General features: G+C 48.3%; 1 protein-coding gene across 1 annotated transcript in view; it reads right to left on the bottom strand.

Moving 5' to 3' along the window:
- The window catches only part of FYCO1 (FYVE and coiled-coil domain autophagy adaptor 1), a 63,258-nt gene that overhangs the window by 40,902 nt on the left and 1,251 nt on the right, over positions 1 to 21,105 (bottom strand). Inside the window, exons 2-6 of the mRNA XM_016202774.2 lie at positions 12,439 to 12,575; positions 8,949 to 9,055; positions 7,094 to 7,219; positions 3,284 to 3,390; positions 2,084 to 2,227 (exon numbers count right to left, since the gene is read on the bottom strand). Of these exons, the coding sequence (XP_016058260.2) occupies positions 2,084 to 2,227; positions 3,284 to 3,390; positions 7,094 to 7,219; positions 8,949 to 9,055; positions 12,439 to 12,493 (539 nt within the window). The 5' untranslated portion in view covers positions 12,494 to 12,575. The remainder of the gene's footprint in view (positions 1 to 2,083; positions 2,228 to 3,283; positions 3,391 to 7,093; positions 7,220 to 8,948; positions 9,056 to 12,438; positions 12,576 to 21,105) is intronic.

The following is a 21,105-nucleotide window of genomic DNA, read 5'->3' as shown; positions in this document are numbered from 1 at the left end:
AGCAGGATCTTCTCCTTAATCTACAATTACTGTATTTTAAAATGTGTTGGTCTCCACAACCCAGCAATTCTACTTCTCAGTATCCACCCTACAGACAAGTCACATACACATGTGCACAGGAGACATATGGGCTGTTCTTGGCAGCACTGTCTGCAGTCGGGGAGAAAGTGGAAGCAGCCTAACTCTATATCACTGGGGCAACAGACAAACTGCGGTTTATTCACACAACATAAGACTCCACACCATGGGTCAGCAATCTTGTTGGAAAGGGCCAGACATAAATATAAATATTTTGGGCTTGCAAGCCTATGGTCTCTGCCACAACTCGACTCTGCCCCTGCAGGATGAAAGCAGCCACAGACGACATACAAACGACAGGCAAAGCTGTGCTACACACTGCCCTGAGAGGGGGCTGCGGACCCTACTCTGCATCTATAGAGCTCCACGTGCCAGTACGAATGAAAACCTCAGAAACAATGCAGAGTAGGAAAAGCAAGTCACAAAAGGACAGCCATCTCACGACTCAGTGTGTGCCAAATAAAATGACATGTGCATGAAATATTCATGTATGCACGTGGTAAAACAATTCCTGCCTCAATTATCAATGGATACGAAAACTGACAGGCGAGAGATTTATTAGATGAAACAGTATAGTGAGCTAATCTCAAAGTATTTTACCACGAGATACATATTAACCGCAATAGGAGAAAACAGTCACTTTAGGAGAAACCCGGCAAACGCCACCTGGGCCAAGTGATTGTGGTTAATGGCACTCGTAACGAAACAAATCAACACAGTGTGTCCTCAGACAGATAGCGCTGAGAAGGGCACAACATCGGAGGTATTCCTGCCCAAGATGCTCACCCTGAGTCTAACAATGAGAAAACACTAGACAAACTCCAATTCAGGAAAATCTTACAAAATAACTATACTTTAAAAAAATGCCTGTGCTATGAAAAACAAAAACTGAGTGAAAGAGAACTGTCCCAAGTTAGAGATGTAGACAATGAACTGCACCATGTGGTCCTGAATTAGAAGACATTACTGGGACAACGCTTAGTTTTTAAATAGGGCCTGCAGACTAGACAGCAGTGTTGTGTCGATGTTAGTTTCCTGATTTTAATAATCATGCTGGAGTTGTATCCTTGGTTTTAGGAAATGCAGTGAAGTGCACTGGAGAAAAGGAAAATCTCTCCAGCAGTGCAGGCAAGAAACCAATGCAGCTGAAGAGGGTGAAACAATTGGGGTGAAACGCCGGCAGGCGGGGAGTCGAGGGGCGGGCAGGTGAGTCCTCTGAGCTGCTCTTGCAGCTTTTCTGTAATTCCGAAGTAACTTCAAAGTCAGTAAGCCGCAAAAAGACATGTGAAGTAAATATGGCAACATGTTAGCTACTAAATCCTGGTGGTTGGTACATGGGTATCACTATATTCAGTACTATATTCTCCACATAGACAGCATGTCCTAATACAAAACATGAAAACTGAAATTTAAAAGGCCTAACAGAAAGTAAAACAAAGAATGCTGCACTTGAGTCTGGGACCCTGGCCCTGCTGCCCAGCAGCTGTGCGACTTTGGGCAAGTCCCTCCTCTCTGAGGCCGTGTCCTCAGCCCCTCCCTCCTGGAGTGGTTGGGAGGATTCAGCTGGAAGACGTGTTGAGTGTCATACCCCTGTAAAAAGTGAAAACATAGCAGCAACCCTTCCATGGATGGGCTGTAGCTGTCACTCCCTCTTACTGCCTGGAAGGCCTCCATAACTCCCTAAGAACACAAATGGGAAAAAGCCCATCTGCTCCTCCCCAGACTTGCACACAAGTCCCTTAATACATATAAAAACCTTGGGTTTTGCATATACATTTCCACTGACTCATACTACCTAGCCAGTTAGGTTAGCTTAAGGTTAGAGCCTTTAGACGTTACTGTGAGTCACAAACAAAATCTGTAAAGTTAACAGGAGTAAGAGTTGCAAAGTTTTATGTATTTACTGAGCAAACAAAAGTGCTTTGAGTAGACTGGTGGCAATCTTCAAAACTTCAAACATCCCTCCCCGCCCCCCATCTTTTAACCAAGCAATCAGTCACAATACCTGGCAAACGTCGGCCAGGCGGCATCTAAGTCGTAGCCCCTGGATGCCAGGTCAAACTGAACGTCAGTCAGCTCGTAGAGGTGGCCCACAATGTCAGAGCTCAGCCTTGACTTCAGAAAGGGGCTTCTTGCATAGTACCAGTCACTGCAGGGAAACATAACAAGGTACGATTACAAGGCTGATGCAGGTAAGGAAGAGGTGAATTTAACCAGTCTGCTCAGCGTGGCTCTGCCTCCTCCACTGCTAACTTAGGTTACTCAAGTAAAAAGTAAACAGATACAACACGCACCCCCACCCCCATCTGCTTTTCGCTGCAGGAGCTCATAACTCTCCAGTAAGCTGGCTCTGCTTCATGGAAATTGCTAAGATGAACTAGAAGCTTATAGTTATTATTTATATCATATCTATTTTCCCAAAAAGGATATGAGAAACCTTAAATCTCCATTACTTGCCCAGAAAGGGCAGTTATAGGGGAAAGAACATTCCTTTTGAAAGATAAATATCCTCTCCTCCTGCTCTTTCTGGAGCGTTCAATACAGGACATGGAGCTCGCTGCTAATTTCTGTCCTGACACCAATTTCAAGACAAAGAACAAAAGACCTGCGCTGAGAGGTGTCTGTTGTTTCGCTTCCCAGGAGCAGGGAGATTTTAAAAGGACACACTGGTGAGTTTAAAGAGCTCCTTGGCTGACGCCCATGAGCTGTGGTTCACTGGGAGCCAAGCTGTTTATGACAGTTTTCACCAAACACCTAGAACCTGCAAATCAAATGTATGAGGAAGGTTCTCTCAACTCACAGGTGATTCTGCTGAGAGGCCAGGCCCGCAACCCACTGGTGACCAGTGGGGTATGTCCATTCATTAGTGCCAGCACCAAGGACATGCCACCCCCAAGGGAAAACTACCTGGCAACCTGGACCCAAGTTCCTGCTTTAGGATGCAGACTTAGTATTGGTGGGGCCTAGAGAAGGCATCTGGAGCCTCCCTGAGCCTCATTTCCCTCACCTGTCAACTCTCAGTGCTACCTGCCCCACATGTGTCAAGGACTGTGGGAGAGAGGGGAGAAGAGGGTGACAGGTATGGAAGGGCTCTGCTTGTGTCAGGGTGCGACACAGAGAGGCGCTATAGCTGTCATTATATTAACCAGGGGACTTGGGTTCCTCTGTGAGTGGCGGGGTCAGCCTAGCACTGCTGTGTACTCACCTGGTCACCTTGGTGTTCATGAAGCACTGCTGTAGGGTGTCTGCCAACCGCTGGTGCACCAAGGAGTAGCGGATGAAGGCTCTTCCTTTCCCCAGAGATGTTCGGAGCTGGAAGAAGAAGACAAGAAATGAAGAACTGTTAGCCTAGGTCTTAACAGACACCTGGTCTCATAGACAGACTGCATAAAACAGAAACAGGGCAGAGAATGTCACCTGATTCTACCCTATACATGTCCCTCAAAGGACACAGAACCGTGGCCTAAAGTGGGTCAACTTCCTCCAGGCGTCCATCCAAGAATAATCCATAGACTCCAGCAAACATGTTAAGAAAGGTATGTTCACGAGAGGCTCTCCAACATCCGTGGGTTCCCCTGCCTTGTCACTGTCCCTCCTCTACTCCATCAGAACTTCTGGGTTTGGGGTCAGAGAAGAAACTGTATAATTTAATTTGGAATATTTAGAATAAAACCTGGAGGTAGATAAAGCGCTTCTCACACCAGGAATGAGCCTGAGCAAGAGCTGGTCTCCGTGTGGCTAATGTCTGGGCTGTTCTGAGTCTTGGGAAAAGAGCTGCAGGGAAAGAGGCCTACAGGGCTTGGCTGAGCCCCTGTGGAGGGGGAAAGAGGAGGGCAAAGGGAAGAGATGTGTAAGGCGGATTTTGAGGAAGTTCTGATGGATGGATAACTGCCTCCTCTGTGTCCTCATGAAACCATCAGTAAAATGCATGTGTGGTTAATGCTTTTCTAGTCGGATTTCTCTGCAGCTATACCACTCACTGCATAGTCAGAAGGCACCCAGGGGGTGAGAGCAGGGGTGTCTCTAGGTGGCCTAGTCACACTGGGATAATGTAAAAACGAGCATGGTTCTATTTCAGGAAGTCTGAGGCTGATGGAGAGCCTGGGTGCAGGCCTGTCTTTGAGACTTCTCCCCACTGTGCCAACACATGGCTCCTGAAGGTTTCTGGAAGCTTGCTGTGGAGATGGGGTATGCTGGTCAGACTCTGCCAGCTGGAGACACTCAGCCACCAAGATGGATGGAATCAAGGGGACAGCCACAGAAGCACATGAGACCAGTTTGCAGATCAGGATTCATACAGCCACAGCTTCTGCCCCAGAGGACCAAGCAGCTTTTAGCTCAGTGCTATATGATTTCTGACTGTGGAATCAAGGAAATGATGCCACAACATCAAGTTATTTTAAAAAATAAAGAGGTGTAAAACCTCAAGAATTAAAAAGGCTGCAGACATATTTTCATGAGTGAGTTTTGTGGGCTTGGGGTAAAGTCAGGATGCCTGGAGATGCAGATAAGTGGCAGTCTGATCCCTGGCTTCATAGAAACCACTGTGGCCTATCTACAGAGTCAGTCATGGCAGACGCCTGGGGGAGAATCTTGATGACAAGCCACGTCCAAGTACTTCTGCCACTGATGAGTGATGTGAGAACACAGTGTCCAGTGGCGAGCACTAGGGCACTCAGGCAGCCGCGGGCAGTTGAGCCAGGCGCTGTGAAGCAAAGCATGTCAGTCATATAAACACCTCTGCAGAGGCCCCACGGACTGAGTGAGCACCTCACACAACAGCCATGTCCCTGAGCTCCCAAGGAAGCAGCTTGTCTTTCTTAGCAAAATGGCCACTAAACAGCATTTAGGACATTTACTTTTTTTAAAAATATATCTTTATTGATTTCAGAGAGAGGAAAGGAGAGGGAGAGAGAGAGATAGAAACATCAATGATGAAAGAGTCATTGATCGGCTGCAGCCCGCAACCCGGGCATGTGCCCTGACCGGAAAACGAACCCTGATCGCCTGGATCCTAGGTCGACGCTCAACCACTGAGCCACGCCCGGCTGGGCAGGACATTTACTTTTTTAATGGAAAACGTGTGAGTCTATATTTTTAATCAGGTCTATTAATGGAATTTATTTTATATGTGTAAAAGGGATTATTTATTTTAAGAGGTCTTTTTAAACATCCCTTGGGGAGGAGAGCAGCAGCTCCTTATACTACAAATGAAAGTACTGCACAAGCTTTTTACTTTCCATTCTTTGAAACCATGGGTCCACTTTCATGACCTAATTCCTGAAATTTTTTAGCATTTAATCGGAACTCATATGCACATACCAGGAAGCGATACAACAGCAGCAAAGGACAGGAAGTCTGTAAGGTACATGAGATCCAATTCTGCTTTCAGCCAGGCCATGTGCCAGGAGCCTGGCGCCAAGCTGCACCTGGTCCTGCTCCTGACATCGTGGTGAGACACACGCGGTCCAGCCTGGGTTGCTTTAGTCCAAATGGCTGCCTCCCACCCCACGGGGCTGGAGGAGCTGTGCAATGCTCTTATCCATTAATCTTTATCTTCTGGCTTGCTGGGCTGGATGGCGCTTGATTGCTGACTGAAGTTAACCCAAGTATCCAGCAGCCCATCCTGCCTAGTGACATCCCAAGCCTAGTGGTGCCCCAGAGAGTAGAGTCTTCAACAGATGAGACAACTGGACCCTGTTGCAAGTGGGGCCTATGCCAGCCACCAAAACCTAACTATGTTTGTACAAACAGGGAATGCATTTAGTTCTAGAAGGCAGTTTCCCTGGCCTTGAAAGGTCTGACTGCATTATGAGAAAAAGGAACTCGCTAAAAAGCAGATGGAAGCATTTCATAACCCTGGACAATGAGGATTAAATTTATTTCCAGACTCCAGCTGCTGGAAGTCATCAGTTGAAGGCTCTGGTTGTGAGGAGTACAAGATGAGAGTGGCAATGAGATCTATTTCTAGGTTATGAAGAGGAGGGTAACGGTAGGCGGCCTCTCTAGATTTAGGGTGTATTCAACACTGCTCTACGTCACGGGCCCGAGGGTCCCACCAGGCAAGACCTCATAAGACCTGTGTGCGCTACACAGGCATTAAAGAAACTGGCAGAACAAACTCCTCCAAGTCGGGATCTTTCCTTGTTGTCTCAGATGTCGAGGTGCAGCTGGTGGAAAATACCCAGCCCTCGATGTCAGCGTATCTAACTGCCATTCTCTGTAAGAAGAAACCACCTGACTCCAGGGTCGGGAAGGAATTCTTCCCAGAGCACCTGACTGTGGTCTTCGCAGGAGGCCAGCCGAGGAGCACGGCTGCTGACTTTCAAGTGTCTTTAAACTTACAGACAAGACACTGAAAAGATGAAACGGTCAAACCCTCTAGGCCGCCTGTTCTAAATCTAGAGGGCTACTTGCTCCCTAATGTCCTTTACTCCCAGATGGACTAGGCTTATGAGAGAGATTCCTCAGGAGTGGGAGGCGGGGGAGAGGCAGAAATGAAGTGGGGGGAGGGAAAATGACTGTTCCAGAGTTCTCTAAAACAGTGAGGCTGTGGCACTTTGTTCTAGGGGCTCAGAAGTTTACGTGGGAAGCTGCTTAGCACACCAGCATTTAATGTCTCTTAAGATCCCACATCACTCTCCTCATTTCAAATCCAAGGTTTCTGGGAAAACCGTAGGAGAAACAGCCTAGCAAACATTAAAAATTTATCGACAAAACTTATTTTTAAAAGATACTGTATATCCCCAAGGGGCACCATGGGCAGACCACAGTGTGAACAACCCACTACTAGGTCACGTGTGGGTCCTGGTCTAATAACAGAGCCCGGCTGGGTAAACACTCACGTAGGCAGCTTCCCTGCACTAACCTTGGGCACTGAGTGTACCTGGACTAGATGTCTTCACACCCCCGTAAATCCCACTTCCTCACCTGACTGCCTGCAGCAAAGGTCTCTGCAAAGGGCTGCTTAAGGCCAGCGAGAGGAAGACGTGAGGTCCTTGACTGCTCTGCTTACCTCCGAAATAGACTTGACAAATCGGATCCCGTCGTTGGCTCCTTTCACCTTGGCCAGGCAGGCGCAGAAGTAATCCCAGTAGTCCTTCTTGTTGCCCAAGAGGGTGGCCTTTTCCTTCTGATCGAACTGGGTAGGGAAAGGGACAGAGAGAGGCGGTCCAAACCCACTGCCATTCATCTCATAAAATGATAAATAATAACAGCAGCTTCTTGGTTGCCTGATGCTGGGCAAGACATTTACGAACATTTCTATTTATTGTCAAATGAAGGTGTTTTAATCCCCAATTTACAGATAAGGAATCTAAGGCTGGGAGAGGTTAACTAACTAGCTCAAGGTCATACGACTAAGTAAGATTTAGGAATGGAAGCGCCCCCACCCAAGATTTATCTCTTGAAGAGATCTCTATGCACAGAGTTGGGTGGAAGACCACCAAAAGCCCTAGTTACAACTTTGATAAAGATATGTAACACCTTATGATAAAGAAATACAAGTGAAAAGTCTTAAGGGCAATATGAACTGTGTTAACTATGTCTCAACTTAGGGAAATGAGTTAGTGACATTTTATCCCAGTTACTCAAGTGTCACTGTTTTAATATACATACAATAAATTCAAATAAGTGTAGCTATGAGTCATTTCAAATCCAAAACCAAAACGAGTTACATGAGGAAAAAAAAAAAGGTCCATAAATATCTTTGTGATGTAAAACAGAACCAGCTGAAAAGGCATGCAACACACTGGAGGCATCTAATCTCCTCCAATATACCAGGGGTGGAGGACCTTTTTTCCGCCAAGGGCCATTTGGATATTTATAACGTCATTTGTGGGCCATACAAAATTATCAGCTTAAAAATTAGCCTGCTATATTTGTCAAACATTTAATGAACTCACCCCTAATGTGATGGCTGGAACTGCTTCTCTTTGGTGAGGCCTTGGCAGGGCCAGGCCAAATGATTTCATGCACCAGACAATCCCTACCCCTGCTATATATGCCTTGGTGGGATGTGATATTGCAAACTAATGGTGTTCGAGATGTACAGGTATATCTTTTTGTAACATTTTATATCACTTTTTTTTTTTACTATAGAAGACATGCATATAACTGTTAGGAAATCTGGATAAAACAAAAAAATAGGAAAGAAAAAATTATAATGCCTAATATTAACTTCTGCTAATGCTTTGGTCCATTTTCTTCCTGTTGTAGTTGCCTGTATTTTTCTGCGTCTGCAGAGTTCTCTAGATCAGTGCACTTGAACCAAGCAGACACAGGTATTGTGCTGTGAGCATTAAAAGAAAGCTTCCTGGGCAGACCTCAGAGATCTTGACTTGGGGGGTCAGAGTGGGAACCAAGAACGCATTTCATTTCTAGCATGCTCCCAGCTGATGTTGATCTATGGTCTGTGGACCACATTTTGGGCAGTAAGACTCTAAAACAGGCCTTTGGATCATCATCAGAGGGCCCACAGGCTCCTGGAAAATGTGCCTGGTTGTGTACACATATGCATGTCTATCTGAGGAGAGACTCCACAGCTTTCACCAGGCTTTCAAAGAGGGATGTGACTGCTTCCAAATTAAGGTCCCTGCTATACAGGGGCCTTGTTACCTGCCTTAAGTTGACCTAAATCTCTAAAGAATATTCTGGATTCCCAAAATCATTCTAAGGGGCAATCTTCCGATTCCCTACAGGATGGCACTTCGGAGACCTGAGCTCTTGATGGGGACTGCTCTGACTTTCGGTCCAACCAGGATGGCTTAATGGCTCCACTGAGCTTTCTGGACCACATCCTGAATGCTGATGAGTCGCCAGAGGGAAATGAGACAAAAGGGCAGAAATCAGCACATTATAGAGTAACTTACTTGAAGGAGATACTCAAGTTTGTAAGAAAATTTATGCAAGCTGGTGCTGTCATCTGTGATGGGTTCCCCTGCTTCCTTAAATTCTTTGCTTAGTTCTGCCACAGCATCTTTAAGACAACAAAAAGAAACATGTAACCAGGTGGAGACCAACCTCAGAGAGAGAGAAGCAAAATAACCGGGAAGCAGGAGGCTGTGGTCAATGACGGCAAAGCACCTTGCAAACGTGAAGTGTCCACATCCAGGGGACAAAAGGCCAAGTCAGAAGGTGCTAAGGTGTCCCATGAGCCCCCAGGCACTTTGCAGCAGCTCACTGGGTGGGCACATTTCTGGGTCATTCCTGCAAGCCTACCATGTAGGCCTACTAATGTTTGGTCAACAAATGTTTGCTGTGCGGATGAATCATGCAGCAGCCCCCTGGTACTGACTGACAGCCAGAAGCCTTATCCTTTGTCCTGGCCATGTTTCTATGGCTCTTCACTATCACCTCACTGCTCAGTACAGGGAAGTCAGGGCTTCAAGACCCAGAATGTGCAAATAATAGTGACAGTAACAGTTCTAAAAATGACAACAGGACGTGCTTCTGTTAACGGGGTACCTATGAGGGGCCAGGCCTCTGCAAGTCTTTCTCATTTAAATAGCACTATGAGGCAGGAACTGCCTTATTTCAATAAATCTAAGATGCAACTGATTTTAAGATGATCCCAACTTCAGAGCTGTTAAAATGTGAAAAAGAGTAAGTACAACCTAGTTTTCCAGACAAGGAGCTCACAGGGTCAGAGCTCTTGGCCATAGGTCATGAGTGATGGGCAGCAGAGTTGGGATGGGAACCTTGGCTTTCTCAAGGGATCCCCTACCCCAGATCGCACCTCTTAACTTCTAAGATAACTGACCTCCCTGTGCAGAAAAGGGGGAGAAGCACCTTCGACCCTCACTCAGCCTCTGCTATGAGGCAGAGGGACTGTTAGAAGCTGGGTTTGGTTTTGAGCTTATGTTCCCAGCTGAGACGACTGGAACATGCTGGACAAAACCACCTCCTGCTCTGACAGTTCTTAAAAGAAAAGAAGCCCCTAGGCCCTGCTCTCGAGCACTGTGGCTGAAGAGCAGGTCTGCCCAGTATGAGCCTGAGCTGCTGAAGTTTAATTGACACTGACCCCTCAGACAAAGCTAATGGCAAAGACAGGTTCTTGGGACCGAATCTTCTAAGTGACTGTTACCCAGCTGTGCCCTAGTGAAGTGCCTGTTGTGGCTGGGGGTAGGGGGTCTGGGGGCGGGGGGAGGGGGCTGGGAAGGACCCGCAGCCCTTCTCTACCCTTAGGCTGGGTTAACGCTCACAACCTGATCTGGAAACTCCTGAAATTTGGAAAGAGCCCTCCTTTTAAAGAAATATCAAGATTTTAGTGCTAATCTCTGATCATCCAAAAGCATTACTTTATGAATACCTTAGTTTTACACGAATTATGTATCTGCTCTGCCAGCACTCTTAAGAAGTGGGTGGCATCACCAGGCCTGCCTGGCTCAGGAAGGAAGCAACCACACCTTGGAAAAGTGAAGACTTGCTGGGCATCTTCTAGTTAAAAGGTAGAGCATGAGCTGCCCCCGAGCCTGCCTGACACCGAAGCCTGCATAAACTGCTGTCACCAGGGTAAGTGGGCTGCCTTGCAGAGGGGTGAGACTGTGCACCACACAAGGACCCCTCAGTTAAGGACACGTCTCTCATGAGAGGTGCTGTCGATCTGCCGGATGCTTATTAAAACAGCTACCAACAGATGAAAAGAAAGGGTCTTGAGAATGTGGTGCCTCTTAAGAATTCCCACTGAGTCTTCTCCGGGCTGGCGCTAGGGCAGAGCCAGCCTTGGGATGCGGGGACGAGCAGCAGCAGCCAGTGCACAGGGTGGGGAAGGGCAGCTGAACCAGTGCTCATGCCTGGGCACCTCTCTTCCTCCCAATGAGGGGCTCTGGGTCCCAATCCAGGCTCAACAGGGAAGACTGCGAAGCTGTGAGGAACCTCTCACGGCCACTGGCAAACTCAGGTTTGCAGACTGGCATTTCACTTCCTGTGTGTGTGTGTGTGTGTGTGTGTGTGTGTGTGTGAACTTCAATTTTTTTTTTAATCCTCACCTGAGAATATTTTTTCCATTGTTTTTCAGAGAGTGGAAGGCGGGGAGAGAGAGAGAGAGAGAGAGAAGCATCGATGTGAGAGAGACATTGACTGGTTGCCTCCCGCACATGCCCCAACTGGGGCAGGGGATCGAGCCTGCAACTGAGGTACATGCCCTTGGCCATAACCGAACCTGGGGCCCTTCAGTCCCCAGGCTGATGCTCTAACTGCTGAGCCAAACCAGCCAGGGTTATGTGTGTACTTTTAAAAGCATCTAACATTTTAGCTGGAAGTACGCTGGTGTGGTTAAGAGCACCACTTGTGTATGCAAACCCAGGCTCTGCCCAAGTGGATGTGTGACCTTGGGCAAGTCCCTGGACCTTTCTGTGTCTGTTTCCACATTTGCAAAATGGGAATAATGATGGTTCCTAACCAAGCAGGAGGACTCAGTGACTTGTTACCCCTAAGGCATGAGTAGGACAGTGCCTGGCACATGTGAAATGCCATGTAATTATTAGCTATTAAAGGTCCAAAGCGCTATCTAAATAGGGTGCAAGCCTGAGAAAGTGATTTTTATCCCATTGCCTGTGACCTTCAGAATGAGGACTGTATTACGGCTGCCAAGAGCCCGATGGCCCTGCATCATTGCGGTCTCTGCGACATGGAGGAGGTGGTGAGCTATAGACAGTGTTGTAGCAAATGTGCTAAAGCTCCCAAGAGGCTTATTAGACCAGCCTCGGGGGCCTGCAGGGGGTGGAAAACTGGCCAAAATTCTGACCTTTGAAGCAGAACTCGGGCCCAAGACTGCAGCTGGCAGAGAAAGCAATCCCCTCCTGCTTTTCACATGCACCCTCCAGCTGTGCCTCTCTCCAGGGCAGGGCCTGCACAGGGGTCTCTCGCTAGGCAAGGCTGCAATGGGGATGCCAAGGAGACAGCAGGCCCACACCCGGAATTTGTCCAGAATAGGGTACCCGCCCACCATGAGCAGGCAAGACAGCCAAACAAGAAAGACAGGTACCTGGTCTTCCTGCTCAGTGGGAAGGAGGATACTCTTCCTCTACTCCACCAGAGAGAGCCCAGAGTTAGTGATTCAGCCAAGAACACACGAACACACGAACACACACACACACACACACACAGAGAAATAAGACCCAGACCCGAAAAGGAGTATTTGATTTTGTTTACAAAGTGCCTTTATAGTGCCCCAAGAGGAAGGCCAGGAAGGCGCTCCCAGCTGTACAGGATAGACATCTGAGCCCCGAGTATTTCAATGTGACGTGTCCCGGGGGCTCCAATTACCCCCGTGTGAACACAGATGAAAGGGCTGAACTTCACCTGGCACAGTCCCAGCTCCTCCGAACCAAACCCACATGCAGTGCGGCCTAACCATACCTTGCAAATCGTGGATGATCCTTTGGAGCTGGCCCTCCGCACTGGTGGAAGCCATGGTGACTAGCTCAGGCTGCCTGTCTTGGCTGTGGTTCTCCTGCCTGGGTCCAGTCAGCAGAAGTCAGACCCCATGGTGGCACCTGCACAGGGGAGGAAGAAGCAGTCACAGACATGATGGTAGAGGAATGCTGCCCTAGGCACAGAGTTGCCCTGGCTGGGCATCTTCCCGCAATGGGAAGGGCTTGACCTTTCTGTGTGGGCCTTGGTCTGTGGGCATCCCCTGGTTGGCTTCTGACACATTTACATTCAGACACAATGACCTGTTTTGCGCCTTAAACAGAAACAAGATCAACCAAATAGTATGGCTACTCTTTGAGTTCCTCCCCTAATCCGCCCTCTTAGACAGTACTGCTTCACTTTTCACCTTTAAAAATGTCTCCCAGTGGCTCCCCCACACCCCCAGAACCAAAGCCAGAACTAGTCCAACCCTTCCCAGTTCACTGGGCTGCTAAGCCTCTGGCGCCGATCACCACCAGACCCCTCTCTCCCCAGATCCTCCCGGGGCTCGCTTTCTCCGAGGGCTGCTCAGTAATCTCTGGCCAGAAGCGGTGGGTGAGGCAGGACACATACCCTCAGGGCTTCTGGACCAAGGAGGGCCTGGCTTGCCTCTCAGGGGAGGTCTGCCGCTCCAGGTGCCCAGAGTCCGGCTCTGCCTGGGTGGGTAGACACCGCTGGGCCTTCACCAGAGGCCTGCGCAGCCCTCGGAACCAGTCAAGGGACACTTCTATTTTAAGCTCGGTTACTGTTCTCTTGAGGCTGGTGAGTCCTGAGTTACCAGCCCTGCTTGGGCAGCTGCTTAAGTGATTTAAGGACACAGTAGTAACTGAACCCAACAGAGATAAGGGGGTATGAGCAGCATTGGAAAGAGGCTGGTACGTGCATATGGACAGTCCTGTGTCTCTCTTTCAAAACCTCCAATTCTTTCCTTAGTTGTCCCATGCAAAGGTGGAATGTTTGCTGACAGAGAAGTTGACAAGACTAGAGGTGTACACAGTAGCAGCCACCACTAAACGAGGGCCTACTGTGTGCTGGGCCCTGTTAAGTGCTCTATACATGTGATCATTTTAGTTTCCACAATCGCCCCAGCGGGGTAGATAACGTACAAAGGAGAGACTGGCATTCAGAGAAGTCATGAAACTTGTGTAAGACCACAAGCCAGCAAGGAGTGGAACTATGGTTTGAACAACTCTGGTCAGTCTGATGTCAAACTCTGGATTTACAGCTGAGCCACTGTCACTACAGCGAATGGCCGACCACTTCCATGGGCTTCTGGGAACCACCCTGAATCCTAGCCTTCTCCCAAATAATGTGCCGCTACCCTGAGTGTCTCTAACACCTGCTGGCCCTCACCTTCCCACCACCATCTTCCCCTACTGCTCCCAGAGTCAAGGCAAGAAGATCCTGGAATAGAAATGATCCCCAACGTCAAGCTCCTCCAAATATTGACACAAGCATTTTAATGCCAGCCAGAGGTGGGAGGGCCTGTCACAGGGCGGATATGCCCAGCCTATTTTTAACTAACAAACTAGGGCATCTATGACTCAGTGAAAACAAGGCGCAAAGAGGCCTTCTCTGGCCTAGGTGGAATGAGGCAGGTGCATACCTATACACACTCCCAATAATTCATGACACAGACCCCAGAGAGTCAGGGATAGAGAGAGAACCAGCCAAAGCCTCCCAGCAAGTGCTGGCACCCTGCCCATCACAGACGCCAAACTGAGGGTGGCAGTGGGTTACAAGAAGCCGGCCCACCCAGCCCCAGGTGTCTCTGCAGGTCGCCTGCTGGACACAGAGCCTGAGCAGAGAGCAGCCAGGGCCCTGGGGAGAGCTGGAGCCCAGGCTGGGCCAGACTTCTTCAGACACTGGCCCTCAGGGCGAGGCAGAAAGGATCAAGGATAGTCACTCTCAGTGCCCAGCTGTCCTGGCGCCGTGCTCTGTCATGTGCCTACTACGTGTGGGCTGGGGATAGAGGCAGGCAAGGCACAGGCCAGCCCTGGGGGAGCCCAGCTGTCCACCAAGGAGACGGACAGAAAAATATCCAGATATCAGGATATGACAGAAGAGGTCCATGCAGATTTATGGATAAAAAAATTATGGGTGCTCAGCAGTGAAAAGGAATGAACCACAGATACACACAACAAATGCTTTATGCTGAGCGAAGGAAGCCAGACCGAAAAGGCTACATACTCTCCGATCTATTTGCATATCCTTTCAAGAGCAAAACACTGGGGAGAAACCAGGTCAGTGGCTGCCAGGGCCTGGGGTGAGGGAGGCTTTGACAACAAGAATATGGAGAAATTTTGGGGGAGCAATTCTGTTCTATCTTGATTGTGGTGGTGGTGACCAGACTAAATATTTCACGAACATAAGCTGTGGTGGGGCCTGAGGAAGGGAAAGTTCATTCTTTCGGGGAAGGGACAGGGTGGTGGACAATAAGATGGCAACTGTGTTGGGCCAGGCCTGAAAAATGAACAGAAGGCCTTCCAAGAGACACAGCGGAAAGGGTCCTGGAGAGGATCTATACCAGAGTGTCTCTTCTGTGAATGCTGTCAACACAGCCAGCCTTGCAGCTTCTGGGAGGACTAATCTCGGAGGAAGATGATTAATACCCCAGGAGTCCTCAGTGGAAGTCTACTGGGTCTGTGTGTTTACTCAAAGTAGAGGCAAGACTTGCGCACATGGGAGGGGGTGGAGCTTGGAAGGATGTGGTAACAACAGACTGAGTTAACTTGGCAGGCTCGGGCCGGACAATGCACGACTATACAACCAGCTGGATTTCCTAGAAACCAGCCCTCTTTGGAGTCTGCACACAGGCACAGACATGCTCCTTCAAGACTTCTTGGCGCTTTGGTGAGGCTGCCCTTGTGTGGGCCCAAGCCCAGGAGGCCTTCTCTGCCTGACCCGGGGACTGTGCTCAGCTGAAGCCAAGTTCCTGGGTCATGGGGTGAGCTGTGACAGCTGCCAACGACAAGCTGCTTTTCCAAATAGCCTGCGTCACCACCAAGGTAATGAGCCCTAAGAAACTGGCTGCTGAGCCTGTAGGTCGCAGTGGCACCCCCCAAGGCTGTGGGTCACCACCTCACAAGGTTTCAGGACGTCAGAGCTTCTGTGGAAGACAGGACACGGTCACCATAGAGACGCTTGTTCCATGAACTTGGAAAGGACAAGTCTTAGCATTTTGCTCTCCGTCTTCCTTAGTCTGAAATCATTATTAACCAATGAAAGACACAGAAAGGGACACTGTTTCTCTCTACTCCATGGGCAGTTCCCTGTGTCCCTAGATAACTGCCCTGTGGTTGAGGGATGAAGCTTTTTTCTCTTTTACTCATAACACTTCTGACACCAAACGTGTGGCTTTTTCCCCACACCAGGAAGCAGTCCTGACACCAACTGGGTGCCCCACAATTCAATTCAATTCTGACACTAACTACTTAGGGGAGCACTGGGTTGTCTTGTCAACAACTGAAAATTATGGTTAAGCTTGGCCAGAATGTCTAAAAACAGCCCATCTTCTGAAAGAGGAAAAGGAACTAAATGCATTTAAAAAAATTTTTATTACCTGGGATTATTGCCTGAATACCTGGTCATGGCCTAGGTATTATTTTAGAGGTAAAGGATCTTCCCCACCTCGAAAATTCCTCCTGTACCTACCCAGAAGCTCAAAATGCTTTAAACAATAGACACAGGAGTTTAGTCCCAAATAACGATACAAAGACTGACTCACATAAACTTATTTATACTATGGTGCAAATGACTAATATTCATGTTGCCCAGAAATGGGTTCTGGCAGGAGCAATATAGCGTCAGTTGCCACATAGGAAAGAAGAATCAGAAAGGGAGGAGGGGTCTGGGGCATGAAAGACAACCTTGCCCTGCCTTCAAAACTTGTCAAATTTGCTCAATAACAAGTACTGATAATAACGCAGTAAGAACTGGCCCAGAGAGGGGACCGTACCACAGGGCTCCTCCCACTTTCAAATAAAGTGGAACACACCAGCTGTAAATCCCACCCAGACCAAGAAAGGATGTCAACAAGTTCAGATCAGTCAAAGCAGAAAGCCTTTCTGGAAGAGTCTACGGCCTTGGCCTGGTTCGGAGCACCCAACAGCATCTATCCAGTTATATCTATGGAAAGAGGGCACGAGGCTGGTACCTGCAGCTTTGAAGGCCCACGGTTCTGCTGGCTCGGCGCTGAATTGGTTAGCAGGAAGGCAGGCTGCCCTCGCCAGAGCTTCAAGAAGGTACCTAGGAGAATGCTCAGCAGTTTGCCAGAGGCCAGCTCAGAAACAGACATTGCAGCACACGTGAGCCTTGGCTCACGAGGCAACCACACCCCTTAGACCTATAATTAAAAGGCTGACCCACTCTATGCCTGGGTCATCTTTCCCAAGCACTCCTTGCTTGCAATCCTCTCCTTTCCTTAAAGGGAGTGAAGACTTGAGATTCTGTCATCACTTCTTGAACCTTCTCTTGCCCCCTCTCCCCTTCCACCAATGATTTCAGGTTTCTTGGTCACTTGCACTGGAACACATACAAAACTGGTCCCAATTCCTGCCCAATGACCCAGGAGAGCAGGGTGTGGAGGAAACTGTGGATAGGAGGTGTTGCTTCTGGGCCTAGGGAAAGCTGTCTGTTTTTTTAGGAAGGGGGGCAGCGGCTCCCAGAAGGGGCTGCAGTGCTGTTGGAAAGCACCCAGGAGACCACAGTGGCATGTGCATGTGAAAATTGGGGCAGTTTCTGGGACAGCTGCACAAATAAGTGAGTACAAGCTGGTGCATCTACCCCTGCTCCCAAACAGCACAATCCCCACACAGGTGGAAAAACAGCAGTGCTCCCAAATTATACCCTCAGAGTCAGGCCGGCCAATGTTGAGTTACAGACTGAACCTCTGATAGAATGTGCTGTACCAGTAAACACGGCCTTGAGGAAGGCAGCAGGCAACCCATATGTGCTAACAAACCTCCTACCATCCAAAATGGGTTTGCTGGGCACCACAAAAAGGCAGGCCTGACCCAGGAGCTGGGGCTACAGTTGTGAGCAATGCCAGAGGAGCGCCGACCTTCAAGGAACTCACGCTCCAGGGGGGAGAAGCAGACAGCATGCACCCCAATAAGCTTATAGACAAATAAGAGATCACTTGAGACCCAAGAAGCACTGTGATAAAAACAGGTGAACACAGGAGGCACCAAACTCTACTCTGCTCATGATTCTAAGCCCCCACTGCAGGGGGACGTGCCTCTCTTCCACTCTGGTGGCCACTTGCTGGTACAGTCATTTCTTGTTTAATCTCTTTCCCACCTGTCTGTAAGCTCCACAGCTACTAGTTATTTATTCATTATTTCCCAGCACCTAGCACAATTCTGACACAGGGAGGGCCCTAGATAAATGACTTGCTGAATGAATGAACGAACGAATGAAACGAAACGAAACAAAACCACTGACTCTTGCTCCACAAACCAAATTAAACTTTAGGCACAGAAATGTACTAGAAATGTACCAACATGTAAACAGTGATAATTATCCTTCAATGGTGGGAAACATGGATAAATACGCAAAAAAACCCCAAAACAACCCCCCCCATTTCTATGATTTTTCAATTTTCCTTTATTGAACATAAAATACTTTTATGTTGACTAAAATAATGCATTTAAAAAGTTGTAATTGCAGACATTATATCATCATTATTGTGGCAACATTACAGAGTTATCACTCTGAGAATGAATGGAATTATGTAATTTAGGGATTGGGTGGATTAAGTGTGTCTACAGGAGAGTGTGCACCACAGCTCTGACCCTGAGACAGCCCTACCCAGAAGCCTCCTCTACCCCATCCGGGACAACAGTAACATAACCACAGCCACTACCACCACCTCCCCACTCACCCAGCCCTCCCCGAGGCCCTTTCCTTCCTCCATTCCCAGAAGTTTGGATCTGAAACCTTCAAACAGGAACGCTACAAGGGTAGTTCAGGAAAGTACTGATAGATCTGAGCTCTGTTGTCCTCCTTGGGTGAGAAGCAGCAACCTGGGGAAGGGGGTAGGGCTATGCTGGCAGATAGGAGGGGCAAACAAGAACCAGGATTGTGGGAGTTGTGGCAACAAGCAAGAAGACAGTCTTCTCTTTTATCAACTGCAGCTAAGACTTCCCAATTTGGACCCTATTTGAATTTGGAATCAGACTAGTCCTGTGAAATTTCCATTACCTATCACGCAACAAAGAATAAAATAAAGATCATGATGATTGTGTGAGGCCCATGGTATGTTTAGCTCACCAAACTCTTTTCAGGCAATTTTAGCAAATCTATTTGTCCTAGGGAGCTATTTGACCCTCTCCTACCTTGTGTGTGTGGCAGGGGAGTGTGTTTTTTTTGTTTTTGTTTATTTGTTGAGTACAATGTGGGGAGGTTACCCTTTACCTTCCTTCATGGAGGAGTTGGGGAAAGAGACATTCTCAGTGGCTAACTTTGGCTGAGGCTCCTACTAAGTGCCTCCTCCCTGACCAAGACTGCAGATGCCCTGGAAAGAGCACCTGGAGCTCCAGGTTCAGCTTCAGGAAATTCCTCCATTTCCATGCTAAATGATCACCATCTCTGGTACAGCTGTCCAGCCCATCCTGGACCTCTCCCAGGGACTCTCTTGGCCTACCCCTTTGTGTGCTAATGACTTGCTTGGAATGCTTTTTCTGCTCCAGGTTTTTCTTTTAAATTGCAAGCTTTTCCCTGGCAGTTTTCTGCCCCAGGCTGAGGGTGCACTACTCTACCCCCTCATGTGGTTTGGCCAAACCTGCCCCTGGGTCCCTGACCCAGCCGCAGGGCCACAGTCCTGTAACCAGGCCACAGTCCTGTAACCAGACCACAGGTTCTCCTTAAATCTGTCCTCAGAACTACACCCACAGATACACCCTTGTCCCTGAAAACAGGATCTGGCCCAGGTAGAAACAGCCACTGGTGTCTTTCAAATGCCACAGAAGAGTTGCATGAACAGGAAGGACCACTGGTGGTCACTACAACCACCAGGCTGTGGACTGGTGGAGTCCACCAGAGAAGGACTGCCATGGATGCTCAGCGGCTTCAAGGCGAGGAAGAGGGGAACGTGCCTCCTGCACAATTCAGCACATCTCTACCATAGTCATCTCCTAAAAGCCATGAAGCCCATGTGCTCTGAGGGTGAAGCTCTTATTATGGGCACAATACAGTAACACGTCTAAAAACCGCAAGAATATAAACACAGACTCATGGAAACATTTCAATACCCACCCTACTGGTTTACTTAGTTGTTCAAACAGAGGCTTTCACACCAATCAAGAGCTTTGAAAAAATAAACAAACACCTGGCACTGAGATTACAAACAGAAAATAGTTTCTTTTTTGAGCAAGACAGTGACATTCAGCCACTAGGTGAGCAGATGCTGACCAGGCCAAACTCCACTCATCCCTGCTCACAGGCGGCTTCTGGCTAGTTACGAGACACCAGCTAAGGAACCTTACCTGCTCTGCTCTCTGGGCCTGCTCCAGTGAATGAGGCTCCAAAGTGAGTTCCTAGCAGAATTTTCACCATGAGACTACAGCTAGACAACACACTTCCCCTGCCTCCAGTTTAAAGGCGTTCTAGTCTTGAGTCACCCAAGCTGTCTTTGGAATCCTCAGAACACCCATCAGCAGAGAGGGAAGAGGAGGACTGCCATGGGTGCTGTGTTCTGGAGGCAGCAGCCCCTGGCCTTGGTGACCTACACCGGTCAAAGTCACCACCTGCTCTGGTCTTGCTCTTGAAGGGCAGCAGAATTTCTCTCTCCAAAATAGGCCTCTTTGGGATACAGATTATATTAGGCTAATTTTAAGAAACGGCAGATGTTGGAGAAGCTCTGAAAACCTAGAAGCTGCCCTTTGTAAAAGGACATTTACATTTGTAAGGAAAATCTCCATTTGTAAGGGTGCTTCCCCCTCACACTGTACCAGGCCTGCTTTTACATTTAATGGAGTAGGCTGGGGCTTAAATCCGAATAACAGCTTTACCAGGCTTTTCCTAGTAACCTCCCATCGAGGACCCTCCACCCTTAACATCTGCTTTTGTCTTTAGCTGCAGGTGGTATTTAAGGTAGTGGCTTCCACCACTTTGGTGAGTTACAGTTTTCCTGGGTCTCTCCTATACATACACCTCATTAAACTTAATTTGTTTTCCTCCTGCTAATTTGTCTCGAGTTAATCTGAGTATTAGTCCAACCAGAACCCTGAAGGGTAGAGGATAATTTTTCCTCCCTGACATCTGTTCTAAGTGGTTCCTCTCATAACAAACATCTGTGGGAGCCATCCTGCCCCTAAAGGACCAGGCTGAAAAAGCCTGCGGCTCCTGGACCCACGCCGGTGCCCTGAAACCAGCGACGAGTAGCAAAGACCACTCGAGGAGCAGCTAGAGGACTGACTCTGAAGCACAAAAAGCATCGACGTAAAATATTATTTGTAGCATCTAACAGGTGGGCATATGATCACTCTACAATTCCAAAGGTTCTGTGTGTTTGACTATTTTCCTAATACAGTACTGAAAACAACTGAAACACTAAATGAAGGAGAAAACTGTTTCCTAAAGCAAGAACCTTTTCAGATCCTTTTAATCAAC

This window comes from Miniopterus natalensis, chromosome 15 (genome assembly GCF_054644295.1).
Source record: "Miniopterus natalensis isolate mMinNat1 chromosome 15, mMinNat1.hap1, whole genome shotgun sequence".
NCBI classification, from domain to species: Eukaryota; Metazoa; Chordata; class Mammalia; order Chiroptera; family Miniopteridae; genus Miniopterus; species Miniopterus natalensis.
This window is presented reverse-complemented; position numbering and strand designations above follow the sequence as displayed.